General features: G+C 46.9%; 1 protein-coding gene across 3 annotated transcripts in view; it reads right to left on the reverse strand.

Annotated features, from left to right (window-relative positions):
* The window catches only part of ZNF638 (zinc finger protein 638), a 65,213-nt gene that overhangs the window by 18,247 nt on the left and 24,723 nt on the right, over positions 1 to 22,243 (reverse strand). Inside the window, exons 6-16 of one of the 3 annotated variants that reach the window (XM_071455858.1) lie at positions 19,723 to 19,982; positions 15,356 to 15,502; positions 13,432 to 13,548; positions 10,753 to 10,811; positions 10,570 to 10,613; positions 9,633 to 9,698; positions 6,067 to 6,300; positions 5,879 to 5,919; positions 4,085 to 4,129; positions 3,840 to 3,935; positions 2,340 to 2,468 (exon numbers count right to left, since the gene is read on the reverse strand). In XM_071455858.1, the coding sequence (XP_071311959.1) occupies positions 2,340 to 2,468; positions 3,840 to 3,935; positions 4,085 to 4,129; positions 5,879 to 5,919; positions 6,067 to 6,300; positions 9,633 to 9,698; positions 10,570 to 10,613; positions 10,753 to 10,811; positions 13,432 to 13,548; positions 15,356 to 15,502; positions 19,723 to 19,982 (1,238 nt within the window). Of the gene's footprint in view, positions 1 to 2,339; positions 2,469 to 3,839; positions 3,978 to 4,084; positions 4,130 to 4,409; positions 4,455 to 5,878; positions 5,920 to 6,066; positions 6,301 to 9,632; positions 9,699 to 10,569; positions 10,614 to 10,752; positions 10,812 to 13,431; positions 13,549 to 15,355; positions 15,503 to 19,722; positions 19,983 to 22,243 lie in introns of all 3 variants that reach the window. The other 2 variants (XM_071455856.1, XM_071455859.1) reach the window with 2 other exon arrangements.

Genomic DNA, 22,243 nt, shown 5'->3' on the forward strand with positions numbered 1-22,243 from the left:
ATTTCCCTCAATCCCACAATCCCTAAAATTCCCAAATTCTCACAATCCCCCAAATTCCCAAATTCTCACAGTTCCCAGTTCTCACAATCCATATCATCCCTCAATTCCCCCAACTCCTACAATTCCTAAATCCACCCAACTCCCTCAATTCCCACAATTCCCAAAATGCTCAAACTCCCTCAATCCCACAATCCCTAAAATTCCCAAATCATCGCAACCCTTCAAATTTCCAACTCCCCCGATCCCTACAATCCCACAAATCCCCCCAACTCCCTCCATTCCTAGAACTCCCACAATCCCATGATCTCCACAATTCCCAAAATCCCCACAATCCCCACATTCCCCAATCCAAGTTCCCCAACTTCTCTTAATTTCACAATTCCCAAGTCCCCACAATCCCCAAATTCCCCAATTTCCCCCAATCCCCAGAACTCCCCCAATCCCATGATCTCCACAATTCCCAAAATGCTCAGGTTCCCTCAATCCCACAATCCCTAAAATTCCCAAATTCTCACAATCACCAAATCCCCAAAATTCCCACATTCCCGAATTTCCCTCAATTCCCCAATCCCCAAATTCCCCCAATCCCTCCAATCCCGCAATTCCCCCAACTCCTAAAATTCCCACAATTCCTAAATCCCCACAACTCCTCCAATTCCCACATTTCCCAAAATGTTCAACTTCCCTCCATCCTACAATCCCTGAAATTCCCAAATCCCCAACTTCCCTCAATCCCCAAATTTCCCAAATCCCCAAATTTCTCAACTTCCCCCAATCTCACAATTCCCAAATTCCTCCAACTCCTACAATTCCCACAATTCCTAAATCCCCACAACTCCCTCAATTCCCAAAGTGCTCAACTTCCCTCAATTCCCCGATTCCTCTCAATCCCCACAATCCCCAAATTCCCAACTCCCCCGGTTCCTACAATCCCCACAATCCCAAAATTCCCCAAAATCCCCAACTTCTTCCCCCAATCTCACAATCCCTGAAATTCCCAAATCCCCACAATCCCCCAATTTCCCTCAATCCCCAAATTTCCCAAATCCCCCAATTTCCCCGAATTTCCCAATTCCCCAAATTCCCACAATCCTCCCAACTTCCCTCAATCCCACATTTCCCACAATTCACTCAATCCCCAAATTTCCCAAATTTCCCAAATTCCTCAACTTCCCCCAATCCCCCCAACTCCCTCCATTCCTAGAATTCCCACAATCCCATGATCTCCACAATTCCCAACATCTCCACCATCCCCACAATTCCCAGATTCCCCAACCTCCCCCAACCCCCCAATTCCCTCAATTCCCACAACTCCTGAAATTCCCACAATTCCTAAATCCCCACAATTCCCCAATCTCCAAATTCCCCAATTTCCTTAATTCCACGATTCCCAAATCCCCACAATCCCCCAAATTCCCAACTCCCCCAATTCCTACAATCCCCACAATCCCCAAATCCCCACTTCTTCCCCCAATCTCACAATTCCCAAATCCCCAAAATTCCCCAATTTCCCTCAATCCCCAAATTTCCCAAATCCCCAAAATTCCCCAATTTCCCTCAATCCCCAAATTTCCCAAATCCCCCAACTTCCCCCAATCTCACAATTCCCAAATTCCTCCAACTCCTAAAATTCCCGTAACTCCTAAATCCCCACAACTCCCTCAATTCCCAAAGTGCTCAACCTCCCTCAAATTCCCCAACTTCCCTCAATCCCCACAATCCCCCAAATTCCCAACTCTCCTGGTTCCTACAATCCCCACAATCCCCAAATTCCCCCAAATCCCCAACTTCTTCCCCCAATCTCACAACTCCCAAATCCCCAAAATTCCCCAACTTCCCTCAATCCCCAAATCCCTCAACTTCCCCCAATCTCGCAATTCCCAAATTCCTCCAACTCCTAAATCCCCACTCCCTCAATTCCCAAAATGCTCAACTTCCCTCAAATTCCTCAACTTCCCTCAATCCCACACTTCACTCAATCCCCAAAATTCCCAAATCCCCAAATTCCTCCCAAATCCCCCAATCTCACAATTCCCAAATTCCTCCAACTCCTAAAATTCCCGTAACTCCTAAATCCCCACAACTCCCTCAATTCCCAAAGTGCTCAACCTCCCTCAAATTCCCCGATTCCCCTCAATCCCCACAATTCCCAACTCCCCTGGTTCCTACAATCCCCACAACCCCTAAATTCCCCCAAATCCCAACTTCTTCCCCCAATTCCCCAAATCCCCACAATTCCCCAACTTCCCTCGATCCCACACTTCCCACAATTCACTCAATCCCTCAATCCCCCCAATCCCCCCAATCCCCCATTTTTTTGGGATTCCCGTGGTTCCCACCTCATCCTGCAGGGATTGGTGCCGGGGCTCGTGCCGGATGCGGAGCTGGTTCCCCTCCAGGCACATGGGGAAGCAGCCGTAGAACTTCACCATGGACTCCGCGGCTCTGCGGGGAATCTCCAGGAACGCCTGCAGAACGTGTCCACAATTCCCAAAAATCCTCCCAAACATTCCCCCAAACATTCCCAAAAATCCTCCCAAAAATCCCCCCAACATTCCCAAAAATCGTCCCAAAAATCCCCCAACACATTCCCAAAAATCCCCCCAAACATTCCCCCAAATCCTCCCAAAAATCCCCCCAAATATCCCTAAAAATCCTCCCAAAAATCTCCCCAAACATTCCCCCAAATCCTCCCAAAAATCCTCCCAAATATCCCTAAAAATCCTCCCAAAATCCCCCCCAAACATTCCCAAAATCCTCTCAAAAATCCCCCCAAACATTCCCAAAAATCGTCCCAAAAATCCCCCCAAATATCCCTAAAATCCTCCCAAAAATCCGCCCCAAACATTCCCAAAAATTCCCCCAAACATTCCCCAAAATCCTCCCAAAAATCCCCCCAAACATTCCCCAAACCCTCCCAAAAATCCCCCCAACATTCCCAAAAAACGTCCCAAAAATCCCCCCAAATATCCCTAAAATCCTCCCAAAAATCCCCCCAAATATCCCTAAAAATCCCCCCAAACATCCCCAAAATCCTCCCAAAAATCCCCCCAAACATTCCCCAAAATCCTCCCAAAAATCCCTAAAAATCCTCCCAAAAATCCTCCCCAAAACCTCCCTAAAAATCTTTAAAAATCACCCCAAATTCACAAAAAATTCCCTAAAAGTCCCCCCCGCAAAAATCCTTAAAAAATTCCCCCCCAAATTCCCAAAAATATCCCAAGAAATACCCCCAAAATTCCTCCCCAAAAAAAAACCCTAGAAGAATTCCTCCCAAAAAGCCTAAAAGAATTCCCCCAAAATTCCAGAAAAATCCCCAAAATTTCCCCAAACATCCCTCAAAATCCCAAGAAATTCCCCAAAAAATCTCAAAAAAAACTTTCCTAAATACCCCAAAAAATCCTACGAAACTTCCCCAAAAATCCTCAAAATATCCCCGATACCTCAAAAACTAAAAAAAACTTTAAAAACCCCACAAAATTTAAAAAAAATTCCCAAGAAGCCTCCTAAGAAACCTCCAAAAATCCTAAAAAAAATCCGCCATAAATTTTGAAAAAAAAAACTCCCAAAAATCAAAAACAAATTCTCAAAACTTTAAAAATCCCCAAAATCATTAAACCCCAAAATCCCCAAAAAATCTTCCCAAAAGTTCTTAAAAACATCCCCAAAAATCCTCACAAAAAAATGATAAATTAAAAAAAAATCCGCAAACGTTTCTTTAAAATATCCCCAAAAATCCCCAAAAATCCCCTAAAAATTCCCCAAAACCCCCAAATACCCCCAAAATTCCCATTTTTCTCCCAAGAGCTGTCCCTTGTCCCAGAATTCCCGGGAATTACCTTTTTGTGGGATGAGAGGATGAGCAGGTCCCGCAGGCCCCCGAAGGGCTTGGCCAGGTTGGAGATTTCCTCTGGGGAGTAACCCCGGGCTGGGAGGTTGGACAGCAGCAGCACACAGCAGGGATCGGGGTCGTCATCCTGTGGGGTCAGGGGATTACAGATCCTAAATCCCAGTCCTGATCCCAATCCTGATCCCAAATCCTGATCCCAAATCCTGATCCCAAACCCCATCCCGATCCCGGCAGGTTGGACACCAGCAGCACGCAGCACTGCTCGGGATTGGGGTCATCCTGTGGGGTCAGGGAATTACAGATCCGAAATCCTGATCCTGATCCTAAATCCCCATCCTGATCCTAAATCCTGATCCCAAATCCTGATCCTAAATCCTGATCCCAAATCCTGATCCTGATCCCAAACCCCATCCTGATCCCGGCAGGTTGGACAGCAGCAGCACGCAGCACTGCTCGGGATGGTCATCCTCCTGTGGGGTCAGGGAATTCCTGATCCTAAATCCCCATCCTGATCCTAAATCCCAAATCCTGATCCCAAACCCCATCCCAATGCTGGCAGGTTGGACAGCAGCAGCACGCAGCACTGCTCGGGGTCGGGGTCATCCTGTGGGGTCAGGGGTACAGCTCATTCCTGATCCTAATCCTGATCCCGATCCCAAATCCTCATCCTGATCCCAAATTCCCATCCCAAACCCCATCCCAATCCCGGCAGGTTGGACACCAGCAGCACGCAGCACTGCTCGGGATCGGTGTCCTGTGGGTACAGCTCATTCCTGATCCTAATCCTGATCCCAAATCCTCATCCTGATCCCAAATCCCCATCCCAATCCCAATCCCGATCCCGGCAGGTTGGACACCAGCAGCACACAGCACTGCTTGGGATTGTCATCCTCCTGTGGGGTCAGGGAATTCCTGATCCCAATCCCACAGCTCCTGTTCCCATCCCAATCCTGATCCTGATCCCACAGCCCAGAGCTCCCGTTCCCATCCCAAAGGGAATCCCCATCCCCATCCCAATCCCAATCCCAAATCCCAATCCCAATAGGTTGGACACCAGCAGCGCGCAGCACTGCCTCAAGGTCATCCTGTGGGCTCAGGGAATTCCAGCCCCATCCTGATCCCAATCCCGATCCCAATCCCACAGCCCACAGCTCCTGCTCCCATCCCAAAGGGAATCTCAACCCCAATCCCAATCCCAGAGCTCCCATTCCCATCCCAAAGGGAATTTAAATCCCAATCCCAATCCCAGAGCTCACTGCTCCCATCCCAAAGGGAATTTCAGTCCCAGTCCCAGAGCTTCCTGTTCCCACTGTTCCCATCCCAAAGGAATTCCCAATCCCAATCAGAGATCTCGTTCCCATCCCAAAGGGAATTCCAATCCCAATCCAAATCCCAATCCAAATCCCACACTTTGCTGTTCCCATCCCAAAGGAAATTTCAGTCCCAATCCCAATCCCAGAGCTCACTGTTCCCATCTCAAAGGGAATTCCAATCCTAATCCCAATGCAAATCCCAAAGTTTGCTGTTCCCACCCCAAAGGGAATTCCAATCCTCATCCCAGAACTCCCATTCCCATCCCAAAGGGAATTTCAGTCCTGTTCCTATTCCAAAGGGAATCCCAATCCCCATCCCAGAGCTCCCATTCCCATCCCAAAGGGGATTTCAGTCCTGTTCCTATTCCAAAGGGAATCCCAATCCCAATCCCAATCCCAGAGCTCGGTGTTCCCATCCCAAAGGGAATTTCAGTCCTGTTCCTCTTCCAAAGGGAATCCCAATCCCAATCCCAATCCCAGAGCTCGGTGTTCCCATCCCAAAGGGAGGTTCTGGGGTTTGGGATTGGGATGGGAATGGAGCCAAGGCCAAAGGGGTTGGAGCTTGGGAATGCTGGGAATCACTGGGAAAGCAGGGAAATTCCCAGTGTTCCCACAATTCCCAACGTTCCCAATGTTCCCACAATTCCCTCATTCCCCCAAACCCCCACAATCCCACAATTCCCTAAAATCCCCCAAATCCCCAAACCCCGCTGACCTTCCCGCCTGGGTCCGTGGGTTCCTCGCTCACCGCAGGCTCTGGAAAGGGGGAAAAGGAGCAGAGCTCAACCCTCCAGAATTCCCAAATTCCCTTTTAATCCCCTCTTCCCCACTGCATTTCCCCCAGCCCCACCAAAATCCCGGAATGACCCCAAATGGGGAATTCCAGGAATTCCTTGGGATTACCTGGCCCTGCCTCTGCCGCGGGCTCCTCTGCTCCTTCTGGCCTTGGGGAGCTTTTGGGATTGGGGTTTTTGGGATTGGGGCTGTTGGGATCGGGGCTGTTGGGATTGTTGGGATTGGGGCTGTTGGGATTGGGGTTTTTGGGATTGGAGCTTTTGGGATCGGGGTTTTTGGGATCCGAGGGCTCCGATCCCGGGATTTCCAGCCCGGCCCCGGGATCGTCCCCGGGCTCCTTCCCTGCAGGGAGGAACAGCAGCACAGGGGGTTTGGGCACGGCTCCATCCCCCGGCCCCATTTCCCCTACATTTTACCCCAATTCCCCATCTTCCCATTCCCCAAATTTCACTTTCTCGCTTTCCCAATTTTTCCCCATTTCCTGCCATTTTTCCCCAAGATTTTCCCCATTTTTCCCCATCTTCTCAAGTGTTTTTCCAATTTTTTTCCCATTTTCCCCAAATTTCACTTTCACATTTTCCCAAATTTTTTCCCCATTTCCTCCCATTTTTCCCCCAATTTTTTTTCCTCATTTCCCCAATTTTTTTTCCTCATTTCCCCAGTTTTTCCCAATCTTCTCAAGGGGTTTTCCATTTTCTTTTCCCATTTTCCCAAATTTTTTCCCCATTTCCTCCCATTTTCCCCCAAGATTTTCCCCATTTTTCCCCCATCTTCTCAAGGGTTTTTCCATTTTCTTTTCCCATTTTCCCAATTTTTTCCCCATTTCCTCCCATTTTCCCCCAAGATTTTTCCCCATTCTGCCAAATTTTCCCCATTTTCTCATTTTTTCCCCATTTTTCCCCATCTTCTCAAGGGTTTTTCCATTTTTTTCCCACTTTCCCCAAATTTCACTTTCTCATTTTCCCAAGTTTTTCCCCATTTCCTCCCATTTTCCCCCCAAGATTTTCCCCATCTTCTCAAGGGTTTTTCCATTTTCTTTTCCCATTTTCCCAAATTTTTTCCCCATTTCCTCCCATTTTCCCCCAAGATTTTTTTCCTCATTTCCCCATTTTCCTCCATCTTCCCAAGTGTTTTTCCATTTTGTTTTCCCATTTTCCCCAAATTTCACTTTCTCATTTTCCCAAATTTTTTCCCCATTTCCTCCCATTTTTCCCCCAATTTTTTTCCTCATTTCCCCAATTTTTCCCAATCTTCTCAAGGGTTTTCCCATTTCCTTTTCCCATTTCCCCCCTTTTTTCCCCCATTTCTGAGTTTCCTCCCCCCAAACTTTGGTTTCCCATTTCCCTGAGATTTTTTTGCCATTTTTCCCCATTTTTTCACCATTTCCCCAAGGTTTTTCTTCCATTTTCTTTTCCCATTTTCCCAAATTTCACTTTCTCATTTTCCCAAGTTTTCCCCATTTCCTCCCATTTTTCCCCCAAGATTTTCCCCATTTTCCCCCCATCTTCTCAAGGGTTTTTCCATTTTCTTTTCCCATTTCCCCAATTTTTCCCATTTCCTCCCATTTTCCCCCAAGATTTTTTCCCCATTTCTCAAATTTTTCCCTTTTTCCCAATTTTCCCCCTTTTCCCCCCTCTTCCCAAGGTTTTTCTTCCATTTCCTTTTCCCATTTTCCCAAATTTCACTTTCTCATTTTCCCAAGATTTTTCCCCATTTCCTCCCATTTTCCCCCCAAGATTTTCCCCATTTTCCTCCATTTCCTCCATCTTCTCAAGTGTTTTTCCATTTTCTTTTCCCATTTTCCCCAAATTTCACTTTCTCGTTTTCCCAATTTTTTCCCCATTTCCCCACATTTTTCCAAGATTTTCCCCCCATTTTGACAAATTTCCCCATTTCCCCCCATCTTCTCAAGAGTTTTTCTATTTTCTTTTCCCATTTTCCCATTTTTTCCTCATTTCCTCCCATTTTCCCCCAAGATTTTTTTCCCCATTTCACCAAATTTTCCCCTTTTTCCCCATTTTTCCCCATCTTCCCAAGCTTTTTTCTTCCATTTCCTTGTCCCATTTTCCCAAATTTCACTTTCACATTTTCCCAAATTTTTCCCCATTTCCTCCCATTTTTCCCCCAAATTTTTTTTCCTCATTTCCCCAATTTTTTTTCCTCATTTCCCCAATTTTTCCCAATCTTCTCAAGGGTTTTCCCATTTTCTTTTCCTATTTTCCCAAATTTCCCCCATTTCTGAGTTTCCTCCCCCCAAACTTTGGTTTCCCATTTCCCTGAGACTTTTTGCCAATTTTCCCCATTTTCCCCATCTTCTCAAGAGTTTTTCCATTTTCTTTTCCCATTTCCCCAATTTTTTTCCCCATTTCCTCCCATTTTCCCCCAAGATTTTCCCCATTTTCCTCCATTTTTCCCCCTCTTCCCAAGGGTTTTTCCATTTTCTTTTCCCATTTTCCCAAATTTCACTTTCACATTTTCCCAATTTTTTTCCCCATTTCCTCCCATTTTTCCCCCAATTTTTTTTCCTCATTTCCCCAATTTTTTTTCCTCATTTCCCCAGTTTTTCCCAATCTTCTCAAGGGGTTTTCCATTTTCTTTTCCCATTTTCCCAAATTTTTTCCCCATTTCCTCCCATTTTCCCCCAAGATTTTTCCCCATTCTGCCAAATTTTCCCCATTTTCACATTTTTTCCCCATTTTCCCCCATCTTCTCAAGGGTTTTTCCATTTTTTTCCCATTTTCCCCAAATTTCACTTTCTCATTTTCCCAAATTTTTTCCCCATTTCCTCCCATTTTTCCCCCAAATTTTTTTCCTCATTTTCCCAATTTTTCCCAATCTTCTCAAGGGTTTTCCCATTTCCTTTTCCCATTTCCCCCCTTTTTTCCCCCATTTCTGAGTTTCCTCACCCCAAACTTTGGTTTCCCATTTCCCTGAGATTTTTTGCCATTTTCCCCATTTTTTTTCACCATTCTCTAAAGTTTTTTTCCCCATTTTCTCATTTTTTTTCCATTTTCTTTTCCCATTTTCCCAGATTTCACTTTCTCATTTTTCCAATTTTTTCCTCCAAGATTTTTTCCCTATTTCTCCATTTTCCCCCCTTTTCCCCATTTTTTTTCTCTTTCCCCCAAGTTTTTTCCCCATTTTCCCTGAGGTTTTTTCTTCTATTTTCTCTTCCCTTTTTCCCATTTTCCAAAGTTTTTTCCCCAATTTCCCCAAATTTTTCCCCATTTCCTTCCCATTTTCCCAAGGTTCTTTCCCCCATTTCTTCCCCATTTTCCAAGGGATTTTATTCCATTTTTTTCCCAATTTTTCCCCAAGATTTTTTTCCCATTTTCCCAAATTTCACTTTCTTATTTTCCCAATTTTTTCCCCATTTCCCCACATTTTTCCCCCAAGATTTTTTTTTCCGTTTCCCCATTTTTTCCCCTCTTTTCCCCATTTCCCCCCATTTCTTCCCCATTTCCCAAGGGATTTTTTCCCATTTTTCCCAAATTTTTTCCCATTTTCCCAAATTTCACTTTCTCATTTTCTCAAATTTTTTCCCCATTTCCCCACATTTTTCCCCCAAGATTTTTCCCCCAAGATTTTTTCCCCATTTTTTCCCCATTTCTTCCCCATTTCCCAAGGGATTTTTTCCCATTTTTCCCAATTTTTCCCCCATTTTTCCCCCTCACCTCCCACATTCGAGGTTTTCTTCACTTTCTTCTCTCCCACCGCTTTCTTCACTTTTTCCTTTTTCCCTACAAAAAAATCCCCAAAAACCCCAGAATTCCCAATTCCCATCAGCGATTCCTTCCCAAGGGAACAAATTCCCAAAAATTCCAAGGAATTCCAGGGATAGGAGCAAAAAAAAAAAAAAAAAAAAGATTTGGGGAGGGAAAAAAAATGAGGATTTTTTAGGCTAAAAATCCCAAAATTTCAATTAAATCCAGGGCAATTTATGGAAAAAAAATGGGAATTTTTGGGGGGAAAAAATCTGGATTTTTTTGGGGTAAAAGAAACCCAAAATTTGAATTCATTCTGTGGGATTTTGGAGGCAAAACGTCCCAAAATTTCAATTAAATCCAGGCAAAATTTTGGGGAAAAAAAAAAGAGATTTTAGGAGCAAATGTGGATTTGAGGTGAAAAAAGTGGATTTGAGAAGGATTTGGATTTAGGATGGAAAAATAATTTTGGGGAGAAAAAGGAAGGATTTAAAAAAAAAAATTAAATTGGGATCCTGGGGGAGAAATTCAGATTTTTTTAGGGTAAATAATCCCAAAATTGGAATTAATTCTGCAATTTTAATTAATCCCAAAAGCCAGTCAGGAATGGATGAAAATCAGGAATTTGGAACCCAGGAATTTCCTATTAATAAAATTAAAATGGATTCAGCCAATTCATTAATTAATGAATTAATTGACTGATCACTCATTAAGAATTCATTCATAAATAAACGAGCTCAGGAATGAAAAGAAATGAATTATTGGGCACCCAATAATTTCCTATGAAAAGCCAATGAAGTTCAAATTAATTAAGGCAATTCATTTATTAATTAAGCCGGCCAATGCACAATTAATTATTAATTAATTATTAATGAATTATTAATTATTTAATGAAGATCGGCCTCACCTGTCAGGACTTTGGGGCTCTTGGTGCTGGTGCTCGGGACCTTCCTGGGAGGATAAAAAGGACACACAAAAATCAATTTAATTAATAATTATTAATTATGAAGCCCCAATTAAAGGTCAGAGTTGGAGCCCCTCGGGTTCCCAATTAACGTAATTAACATCCATGCATTAATGAGGCTCTTACTTGGTGCTTGTTGGGGTTTTTTTGGGGTTCAGGACTCGTTTTTTCACCGGTTTTTTGGCCTGGAATGGGAAAAAATTTGAGATTTATTAATGATAAATGGGATTCTGAACTTTAATTAATTACTGCTAATTAAGTAGTAATTAATGTAATATTAATAAGTAGTAATTGATTGTTAATATAATTAATTAAATTAATTAATTATGAATATTTTTATTTTTAAAATTTATTTTTAAATTTTTAAAATTTTATTTTTATTTTTAATTATTTGTATTTATTAATATTAATATTAATATTGACAAGGTATAAAAGTAGTAATTAATAAAATACGAATATAATTATTTTTATTAATTAATTATTTATTCATATATATTTTTTTAATTTTTTAAATTTATTTTAAATGTCTTTTTCTTTTTAATTATTTATATTTATTAATATTAATATTAATAAGGTATAAAAGTAGTAATTAATAAAATATTACTTCTGTCCGTTGTTCATTAAAATTTCACTCACATTTTATTCACAAATGTGCAGATTTATATATGAATACATTAAATAGATTAATAGTTACCAATAATTAAGTATATTAATTAATTTTGACTAGGTTAATGTAATTTTTATTTAATTAAAAATATGTATATGGAACCATAAATGCATTATTAATAATTAATCCTTAACGGTAAGATGTAATTAATATTAATTTAATTATTAATAACTGACATTACATGCAAATAGGATGCTTAATTTCAACTCATTAATGCTAATTAAGCAGTTATAAAATACAAATTCTGTCCATCATTAATTAACATTTCAGCAAGACTTTATTAACAATTGTGTGAATTTTAGATATAAACATATAAAACGGACAAATAATTAACAATTAACCACATTAATTAATTTTTAAATAATTAATTTCATTTTTATTAAAAAATGTGTGCAGGGATACAGAAATCAACACAAATAAAGTTATAAAATAAAATGTTAATTATCGTTAGTGCTTAAGTGCAGGAATTAATTAATAGCTCTGGCTGGAATTCCCAGCTGGAATTCCCACTCCAAATTCCTGCCTGGCATTCCCTGTCAGAATTCCCAAATCCCAGCCAGAATTCCTGCCTGGAATTCCCAGTTAAGAATTCTCTCTCCCAGTCAAAATACCTGGCAGGAATTCCCAGCCCCGGTCAGAATTCCCAGTGGGAATTTCGAGTTGGAATTCCCAGCCCTGGTCAGAATTCCCTCTCCCAGTAGGAATTCCCAGTGGGAATTCCCAGTCCCAACAGGAATTCCCATTGGAATTCTCAGTAGGAATTCCTGGCTGGAATTCTCACTCCCAGTAGGAATTCCCAGTTGGAATTGCCACTCCCAGTCAGAATTCCTGATGGAATTCCCAGCTGGAATTCCCTCTCCTGGTCGCTGTCAGAATTCCCTCTCCTTGCTGCAATTCCTGGTCAGAATTCCCGGTCCCAGTTGGAATTCCCATTGGAATTCCCAGTAGGAATTCCCAGCTGGAATTCCCAGTCCCAATAGGGAGTCTTGGTTAGAATTCCCAGTCCCAGTCAGAATTTCCGCTCCCATTGGAACTCCTGCTCCCATCAGAATTCCCATTCCCAGTCAGAATTCCCAGTCCCATTCCCAGTGGCAATTCCCATTCCCAGAATTCCCATTCCCAGTCAGAATTCCCATTCCCAGTGGCCATTCCCAGTGGCCATTCCCATTGGAATTCCCATTCCCAGTGGCCATTCCCATTATGGCCATTCCCATTATGGCCATTCCCATTATGGCCATTCCCATTCCCAGTGGCTATTCCCAATGGCCATTCCCATTCCCATTATTCCCATTGGCATTCCTGTCATTCCCATTCCCAGTGGCCATTCCCATTCCCAGTCAGAACTCCCAGTCCCATTCCCATTCCCATTATTCCCATTCCCACTGGCATTCCAGTTATTCCCATTGCCATTCCCGCTGGCGTTCCCATCATTCCCGTTATTCCCACTGGCATTCACATTGCCATTCCCATTCCCATCATTCCCACTATTCCCACCATTCCCACCATTCCCGCTGGCACTCATTCCCACTGGCATCCGCATTGCCATTCCCGCTGGCATTCCCATCATTCCCACTGCCATTCCCGCTGGCGTTCTCATCATTCCCATTATTCCCATTGGCATTCCCATTGCCATTCCTGCTGGCGTTCCCATCATTCCCGCTGCCATTCCCACTGCCATTCCCATTGCCGTTCCCACTGGCATTCCCACTGGCGCGTGTTCCCATTCCCATCATTCCCGCTGCCGTTCCCATTCCCATCATTCCCATTCCCATCATTCCCATTGCCGTTCCCACTGCCATTCCCATTCCCATTCCCATCATTCCCATTCCCATCATTCCCATTCCCATCATTCCCATTCCCATTCCCATCATTCCCATTCCCATCATTCCCATTCCCATTCCCACTGCCATTCCCATTCCCATTCCCATCATTCCCATTCCCATCATTCCCGTTCCCGTCATTCCCATTCCCGTCATTCCCATTCCCATCATTCCCATTCCCATCATTCCCATTCCCGTCATTCCCATTCCCATTCCCATTCCCATCGTTCCCATTCCCATCATTCCCATTCCTGCCATTCCCATTGCCATTCCCATTGCCATTCCCGTCATTCCCGTCGTTCCCATTGCTGTCCCCACCTGCGCTCTCTCGGCCACGCTGATCCGCACGCGTTTCCCGTTGAGCAGCACCGGCGCCGTCTCCCCAAACTTGACCGCGGCCATCACGGCCTCCTTGTAGTTCATCTCCAGGTAGGCCTGCAACGCACAGCGCTCAGGGAATCCCGGGATTCCCGGGATTCCAGGGATTGCCGGGGCTAGGAGGGGGCTCTGAGGGAATCGGGGTCCCAGGGAGGCGAGGGAGGGGAAATCCGGCCGGGATTGGGAATGGCAGGGGGAATGCAAGGGTGAGGGGAAAGGGGGAAAGGAAAGAAGGGAAAGGGAATAAGGAGGAAAAGGGAAAGGGAAAGGGGGAAAATGGGAGGGAAAGGAGAGGGAAAAAGGGGGAACAAAAGGGAAAAAGAGAGAAAAGGGAAAAAGAGAGAAAAGGGAAAAAGGGGGGAAGGGGAAAAAGGAAAGAAGGGAAAGGAAATAAGGAGGAAAAGGGAACGGGAAAGGGGAAAAAGGGGGAGGGAAAGGAGAAGGAAAAAAGGGGGAAAAGGAGGAAAAAGGAAAACAAAAGGGAGAACAAAAGGAAAAAGGGGGAAAGAAGGGGAAGGGAATAAGGAGGAAAAGGGAAAGGGGAAAGGGGAAAAAGGGGGAGGGAAAGGAGAGGGAAAAAGGGGGAAAACGGGGGAACAAAGGGAGAACAAAAGGAAAAAAGGGAGAAAGGGAAAAAGGGGGAAAAGGAAAAAGGGGGGAAGGGGAAAAAGGGGGGAAGGGGAAAAAGGAGAAAAGGGGAAAACAAAAGGAAAAAAGGGAGAAAGGGACAAAGGGAGAAAAGGGACAAAGGGAGAAAGGGAAAAAGGGGGGAAGGGGAAAAAGGAAAGAAGGAGGAAAAGGGAAGGGGGAAAGGGGAAAACTGGGGAGGGAAAGGAGAGGAAAAAAGGGGGAAAAGGAGGAAAAAGGAAAACAAAAGGGAGAACAAAAGGAAAAAGGGGGAAAGGAAAGAAGGGGAAGGGAATAAGGGGGAAAAGGGAAAGGGGAAAGGGGAAAAAGGGGGAGGGAAAGGAGAGGGAAAAAGGGGGAAAAAGGAAAACAAAAGGGAGAAAGGGAAAAAGGGAGAAAAGGGAAAAGGGAGAAAAGGGAAAAAGGGAGAAAAGGGGAAAAAGGAGAAAAGGGAAAGGGAATAAGGAGGAAAAAGGGAAGGGGGAAAGGGGAAAAAGGGGAGGGAAAGGAGAAGGAATAAAAGAGAAAAAGGGGGGAAAGGAGGAAAAAGGAAAACAAAAGGGAGAAAGGGAAAAAGGGAGAAAAAAGGGAATGGGAAGGGGGAAAACCAGGGGAAAAAAACCAGGGAAAAAGGGGGACAACGGGAGGGAAAAAGGGAAGGAAAGAGAATCCCCCATGGATAAAATCCCAGAACTGCGAGCGGGAAGGGCCCGGAGCCTCCCAAGGCCGGCCCGTCCCAGCCGGGCCCTGTAGGGTGGGAATTGGGGTCGGGATTGGGGTCGGGATTGGGGTCGGGATTGGGGTCGGGATTGGGGTCGGGAATTGGGGTCGGGAATTGGGGTCGGATTTGGGGTCGGATTTGGGGTCGGGATTTGGGGTCGGGAATTGGGGTGGGATTTGGGGTCAGAATTGGGGTCGGATTTGGGGTCGGGATTTGGGGTCGGGAATTGGGGTCGGAATTGGGGTCGGGATTTGGGGTCGGGAATTGGGGTTGGGATTGGGGTCGGATTTGGGGTTGGAATTGGGGTCGGATTTGGGGTCGGGAATTGGGGTCGGAATTGGGGTCGGGAATTGGGGTCGGAATTGGGGTCGGATTTGGGGTCGGGAATTGGGGTCGGAATTGGGGTCGGGAATTGGGGTCGGATTTGGGGTCGGATTTGGGGTCGGATTTGGGGTCGGGATTTGGGGTCGGATTTGGGGTCGGATTTGGGGTCAGATTTGCCCTTTTGGGACCGACCTCGTTGCGGGAGCGCAGCACGATGAGGTCGCTGACCTTCCCGAAGGGCTGCACCAACTTCTTGATGTCCTGGTCGGAAAATCCCGAATCCGGCAGATCCGAGATCTGCAGCACCGTCCCGCAGCTCAGCAGCTCCTCCCGCAGCAGCTGCAAACACACCGGGACCATTCCCAAAAATTCCCAAAATTCCAACAGAACCGGCACCGGGAACGGCCAGGGCAGGAGGGGATGGGGCTGGGGAATAAACGGGGAGGGGGTTCCAGGATTTTGGGGGATTGGAGGCCAGGGAAAGGTGGGATCGGAGCCACCTCGGATTGGATTGGATTGGAAGGTTGGGATTGTGGAGTTAATCCTGATGGAATTCCAGAATTCCAGGAATTTTCCATCCCTGGAAGTGTCCAAGGAAAGGCTGGATTGGAATTATTGGAATTGTTGGAATTGTGGAATAAATCTTGATGGAATTCCAGAATTTCACAAAATTCCAGGAATTTTCCATCCCTGGCAGTGTCCAAGGAAAGGTTGGCTTGGAGCCATCTGGGATTGAGGGAATTGTGGAATAAATGTTGATGGAATTCCAAGAATTCCATGAGTTTTTCATTCCAAGGAAAGGTTGGATTGGAGACACCTTGGATTGGATTGGAATTGTTGGAATTGTGGAATAAATGTTGATGGAATTCCAGGATTTCGGGACTTTTTCATTCCAAGGAAAGGTTGGCTTGGAGCCACCTTGGATTGTGGAGTTAATCTTGATGGAATTCCAGAATTCCAGAGAATTCCAGGATTTTTTCATCCCTGGAGGTGTCCAAGAAAAGGTTGGATTGGAGCCACCTGGGATTGTTGGAATTGTGGAATAAATGTTGATGGAATTCCAGGAATTTTCCATCCAAGGAAAGATTGAATTGGAGCCACCTTGGAATGGATTGGAATTGTTGGGATTGTTGGAATTGTGGAATAAATCTCAATGGAATTCCAGGATTTCGGGAATTTTTCATTCCAAGGAAAGGCTGGGTTGGAGCCACCTTGGACTGGAATTGTTGGAATCATGGAATAAACCTTGATGGAATTCCAGGATTTTTTCATCCCTGGAAGTGTCCAAGGAAAGGTTGGATTGGAATTGTTGGAATTGTGGAATAAATCTTGATGGAATTCTGGAATTCCAGAGAATTCCAGGATCTTTTCATCCCTGGAGGTGTCCAAGGAAAGGTTGGCTTGGAATTGTTGGAATTGTGGAGTAAGTCTCGATGGAATTCCAGAATTCCAGGACTTTTCCATCCAAGGAAAGGTTGGCTTGGAGCCACCTGGGATTGGATTGGAATTGTTGGAATTGTGGGATAAATGTTGATGGAATTCCAGAATTCCAGGAATTTTCCATCCCTGGAAGTGTCCAAGGAAAGGCTGGATTGGAATTACTGGAATTGAGGAATAAATGTTGATGGAATTCCAGAATTCCAGGAATTTTCCATCCAAGGAAAGGCTGGATTGGAGCCATCTGGAATTGTGGAATAAATCTTGATGGAATTCCAGAATTTGGGGAATTTTCCATCCCTGGAAAGGTTGGCTTGGAGCCACCTGGGATTGGATTGGAATTGTGGAATAAATCTCAATGGAATTCCAGGATTTCGGGAATTTTTCATTCCAAGGAAAGGTTGGCTTGGAGCCACCTTGGATTGGATTGGAATTGTTGGAATTGTGGAATAAATCATGATGGAATTCCAGAATTTCACAAAATTCCAGGATTTTTTCATCCCTGGCAGTGTCCAAGGAAAGGTTGGATTGGAGCCACCAGGGATGGTGGGAATTGTGGAATAAATTGGAAATTTATTGGAATTCCATTGGAAAAATGGAATTCCAGGAACTTTCCATCCAAGGAAACATTGAATTGGAGCCACCTTGGAATGGATTGGAATTGTTGGAATTGTGGAAAAAATCTTGATGGAATTCCAGAATTTCACAAAATTCCAGGAATTTTTCATCCCTGGAGGTGTCCAAGGAAAGGTTGGATTGGAATTATTGGAATTGTGGAAAAAATCTTGATGGAAATCCAGAATTCCGGGAATTTTCCATCCCTGGAAAGGCTGGATTGGAGACACCATGGATTGTGGAATAAATCTTGATGGAATTCTGGAATTCCAGAGAATTCCAGGATTTTTTCATCCCTGGAAGTGTCCAAGGGAAGGTTGGATTGGAATTGTTGGAATTGTGGAGTAAATCTTGATGGAATTCCACAGAATTCCGGGATTTTTTCATCCCTGGAGGTGTCCAAGGAAAGGCTGGCTTGGAGCCACCAGGGATGGTGGGAATTGAGGAATAAATCTTGATGGAATTCTGGAATTCCAGGAATTTTCATGCCTGGAAGTGTCCAAGGAAAGGCTGGATTGGAATTGTTGGAATTATGGAATAAATGTTGATGGAATTCCGGAATTCCAAGGAAAGCTTGGGATGGGATTGTGGGAATCATGGAATAAATCATCCCCAAATCCCTCCCCATACAGAATTCCAGAATTCCCACCTCCATCCTGGCAGGAATTCTCCCACAGAACAACTTCCCTGGAGTCAAACCCCAACACCAAACCCCAGGAATTCCCAAAAATCCACAAACCCCAGGAATTCCCAAACTCCAGGAATTCCCAAATCCCAGAAATTGCTCCAAACCTCCAAACCCCTGGAATTGCTCCAAACCCCCCAAACCCCAGGAATTCCCAAACCCCAGAAATTCCCAAAAACCACATAACCCCAGAAATGCCCCAAACTCCCAAAATTCCCCCAAAACTCCCCAAACCCCAGGAATCCCCAAATACCCCACAAACCCCAGGAACTTCCCCAAACCCCAGGAATTGCTCCAAACCTCCAAACCCCAGGAATCCCCCAAAAGCCCCAAACCCTAGGAATTCCCAAATATCCCCAAACCCCAGAAATGCCCCAAACCCCCCAAACCCAGAAATGCCCCAAATCCCAGAAATTGCTCTGAACCTCCAAGCCCCAGGAATTCCCCAAACCCCCCCAAACCCCAGGAATCCCCAAATATCCCCCAAACCCCAGCAATTGCCCCAAACCCAGAAATCCCTCAAATGCCAGGAATCCCCCAAAACCCCAGGAATCCCAAACCCTAGGAATGCCCCAAGCCCCAGGAATCCCCCAAAACCCCAGGAATCCCCCAAAAGCCCCAAACCCTAGGAACCCCCAAATATCCCCCAAACCCCCGGAATGCCCCAAACCCCCGGAATGCCCCAAAGCCCAGGAATCCCCCAAACCCCCGGAATGCCCCAAACCCCAGGAATCCCAAACCCCCGGAATCCCCCAAATCCCAGGAATCCCCCAAACCCCAGGAATGCCTCAAACCCCAGGAATCTCCCAAATCCCAGGAATCCCCTGAAACCCCAGAAGTGCCCCAAATCCCCCAAAGCCCAGGAATCCCAAAGCCCAGGAATCCCCTAAACTCCTGGAATCCCCCAAAACCCCCAATTCCCTGGAATCCCAAACCCCAGGAATGCCTCAAACCCCAGGAATGCCCAAATATCCCCCAAAGCCCAGAAATCCCCCAAGCCCCTGGAATCCCCCAAATCCCAGGAATCCCCCAAACCCCAAACATCCCCCAAATCCCAGGAATCTCCCAAATCCCAGGAATCCCCTGAAACCCCAGAAGTGCCCCAAATCCCCCAAAGCCCAGGAATCCCAAATCCCAGGAATCCCCAACCCCAAAACCCCCAAACCCCTGGAATCCCAAACCCCAGGAATCCCCCAAACCCCTGTAATCCCCCAAGCCCCAGGAATCCCCAGGAATCCCAAACCCCAGGAATGCCCAAAACCCCCAGGAATCCCCCAAACCCCAAAACCCCCAAACCCCTGGAATCCCAAACTGCAGGAATCCCCCAAACCCCAGGAATGCCCCAAACCCCAGGAATTTCCCCAACCCCCCCAAACCCAGAAATCCCCCAAGCCCCCGGAATCCCCCAAACCCCAGGAATCTCCCAAATCCCAGGAATGCCTCAGACCCCAGGAATCCCCCAAACCCCAGGAATCCCCCAAACCCCAGGAATCCCCCAAGCCCCAGGAATCCCCAGGAATCCCAAACCCCCAAATATCCCCCAAACCCCAGGAATGCCCCAAACCCCCAGAACCCCCCAAAACCCCCGGAATCCCCCAAACCCCAAAACCCCCAAACCCCAGGAATCCCCCAAACCCCCGGAATCCCCCAAACCCCAGGAATGCCCCAAACCCTGAAATCCCAAACCCCAGGAATCCCCCAAAGCCCAGGAATCCCAAATATCCCCCAAACCCCAAGAATCCCAAACCGCAGGAATCCCCCAAACCCCTGGAATCCCCCAAACCCCAGGAATCCCCCAAACCCCAGGAATCCGCACACCCACCCTGTTGTAGGGCTGGCTCTTCCCCGCTGCCTCCTCCTCCTCCTGCTGCTCCTCCTCCTCCTCCCGGTCTCTTTTTGGGGTGGGTCCCGGGGTTTCGGGGCCCCCGTCCTTGCGGGGCCCTTTGGGGCCGGGCCGCGAGGGTTTCCTGGGGACGCCGTGGGCTTTGCCCAGCGACTCCTGCAGGGATTTGTGCCTCTGGAACTCGGCCAGGAAACCCGGGCCCAGCGTGCGCATGACGGCCTCCAGAGCGGCTCGGCGGGCTGGGGGGGAAACGGGAGAGGGGTTGGTGGGGGAAAATGGGGGAAAATGGGGGAAATGGGGGAAAAATGGGGGAAATTGGGGAAAAATGGGGGGGAAATGGGGGGGGAAATTGGGGGAAAATGGGGGGAAAATGGGGGGAAAATGGGAGAGGGATTGGTGGGGGAAATGGGGGAAAATGGGGGAAAAATGGGGGAAAAATGGGGGGAAATGGGGGGGAAATGGGGGGAAATGGGGAAAATGGGGGGAAAATGGGGGGAAAATGGGGGGAAAATGGGGGGAAAAATGGGGGAAATGGGGAAAAATGGGGGAAAATGGGGGAAACGGGAGAGGGATTGGTGGGGGAAAATGGGGGGAAAAATGGGGGAAAATGGTGGAAAATGGGGGAAAATGGTGGAAAATGGGGGGGGAAATGGGGAAAATGGGGGAAAAAGGGGGAAAAATGGGGGAAAATGGGGGGAAAATGGGGGGAAACGGGAGAGGGGGATTGGTGGGGGAAATGGGGGAAAATGGGGGGAAATGGGGGGAAAATGGGGAAAATGGGGGGAAAATGGGGGGAAAATGGGGGAAAAAGGGGGGAAAATGGGGGAAAATGGGGGGGAAATGGGGGAAAATGGGGGGGAAATGGGGGAAAAATGGGGGGGAAAATGGGGGAAATGGGGGAAAAATGGGGGAAACGGGAGAGGGGTTGGTGGGGGAATGGGGGAAAAATGGGGGGAAAAATGGGGAAATGGGAGATGGGGATTGGTGGGGGAAAAATGGGGGAAAAATGGGGGGAAAATGGGGGGAAAATGGGGGGAAATGGGGGAAACAGGAGATGGGGATTGGTGGGGGAAAATGGGGATTGGTGGGGGAAATGGGGATTGATGGGGGAAATGGGGATTGGGGATTGGTGGGGTGAATGGGGAAAATGGGGGAAACGGGAGAGGGGGATTGGTGGGGGAAAATGGGGGAAAATGGGGATTGGGGGAAGTGGGGATTGGGGATTGGTGGGGAAAATGGGGGGAAAATGGGGGAAAATGGGGAAAATGGCGGAAAAATGGGGATTGATGGGGGAAATGGGGATTGATGGGGGAAATGCGGGAAATGGGGGAATGGGGGAAAAGGGGGGAAAATGGGGGGAAAATGGGGGGAAATGGGGGGAAAATGGGGGGAAAATGGGGGAAAATGGGGGAAAATGGGGGGAAAATGGGGGAAAATGGGGGGAAAATGGGGGGAAAATGGGGGGAATGGGGGGAAAATGGGGGGAAAATGGGGGGGAAATGGGAGAGGGATTGGTGGGGAAAATGGGGGAAAAATGGGGGAAATGGGGGAAATGGGGGAAACGGGAGAGGGATTGGTGGGGGAAAATGGGGAAAAATGGGGGAAACGGGAGATGGGGATTGATGGGGGAAATGGGGAAATGGGGGAAAATGGGAGACGGGGATTGGTGGGGGAATGGGGAAAATGGCAGAAACGGGAGATGGGGATTGGTGGGGGAAAATGGGGAAATGGGGATTGGGGGAACAATGGGGATTGGGGGGAGGAATGGGGAAAATGGGGGAAACGAGAGAGGGATTAGTGGGGGAAAAATTGTGGGAAAATGGGGGAAATGGGGGAAACGGGGATTGGGGATTGGTGGGGGAAAATGGGGGAAATGGGGGAAAAATGGGGGGAAAATGGGGGGGGGAATGGGGGAAAAATGGGGGAAAAATGGGGGGAAAATGGGGGAAAAATGGGGGGAACGGGAGAGGGGTTGGTGGGGGGAAAATGGGGATTTGGGATTGATGGGGGAAATGGGGGAAATGGGGGAATGGGGGAAAATGGGGGAATGGGGATTGATGGGCGATTGGGGATTGATGGGGGAAATGGGGAAAATGGGGGAATGGGGGAAAATGGGGAAATGGGAGATGGGGATTGGTGGGGGGAAAATGGGGGAAACAGTAGAGGGATTGATGGGGGGAAAATGGGGAAATGGGGATTGGGGGAAATGGGGATTGATGGGGGAAATGGGGGAAACGGGAGATGGGGATTGGTGGGGGAAAATGGGGGAAAAATGGGGGAAATGGGGGAAATGGGGATTGATGGGGGAAATGGGGGAAATGGGGGAAAATGGGGGAAACGGGAGATGGGGATTGGTGGGGGGAAAATAGGGATTGGTGGGGGAAATGGGGATTGGGGATTGGTGGGGTGAATGGGGAAAATGGGGGAAACGGGAGAGGGGGATTGGTGGGGGAAAATGGGGGAAAATGGGGATTGGGGGGAAATGGGGATTGGGGGAAGT

Source organism: Agelaius tricolor, unplaced genomic scaffold, assembly GCF_023055355.1.
Source record: "Agelaius tricolor isolate 1412-34295 unplaced genomic scaffold, bAgeTri1.0.p SCAF_54, whole genome shotgun sequence".
Lineage (NCBI taxonomy): Eukaryota > Metazoa > Chordata > Aves > Passeriformes > Icteridae > Agelaius > Agelaius tricolor.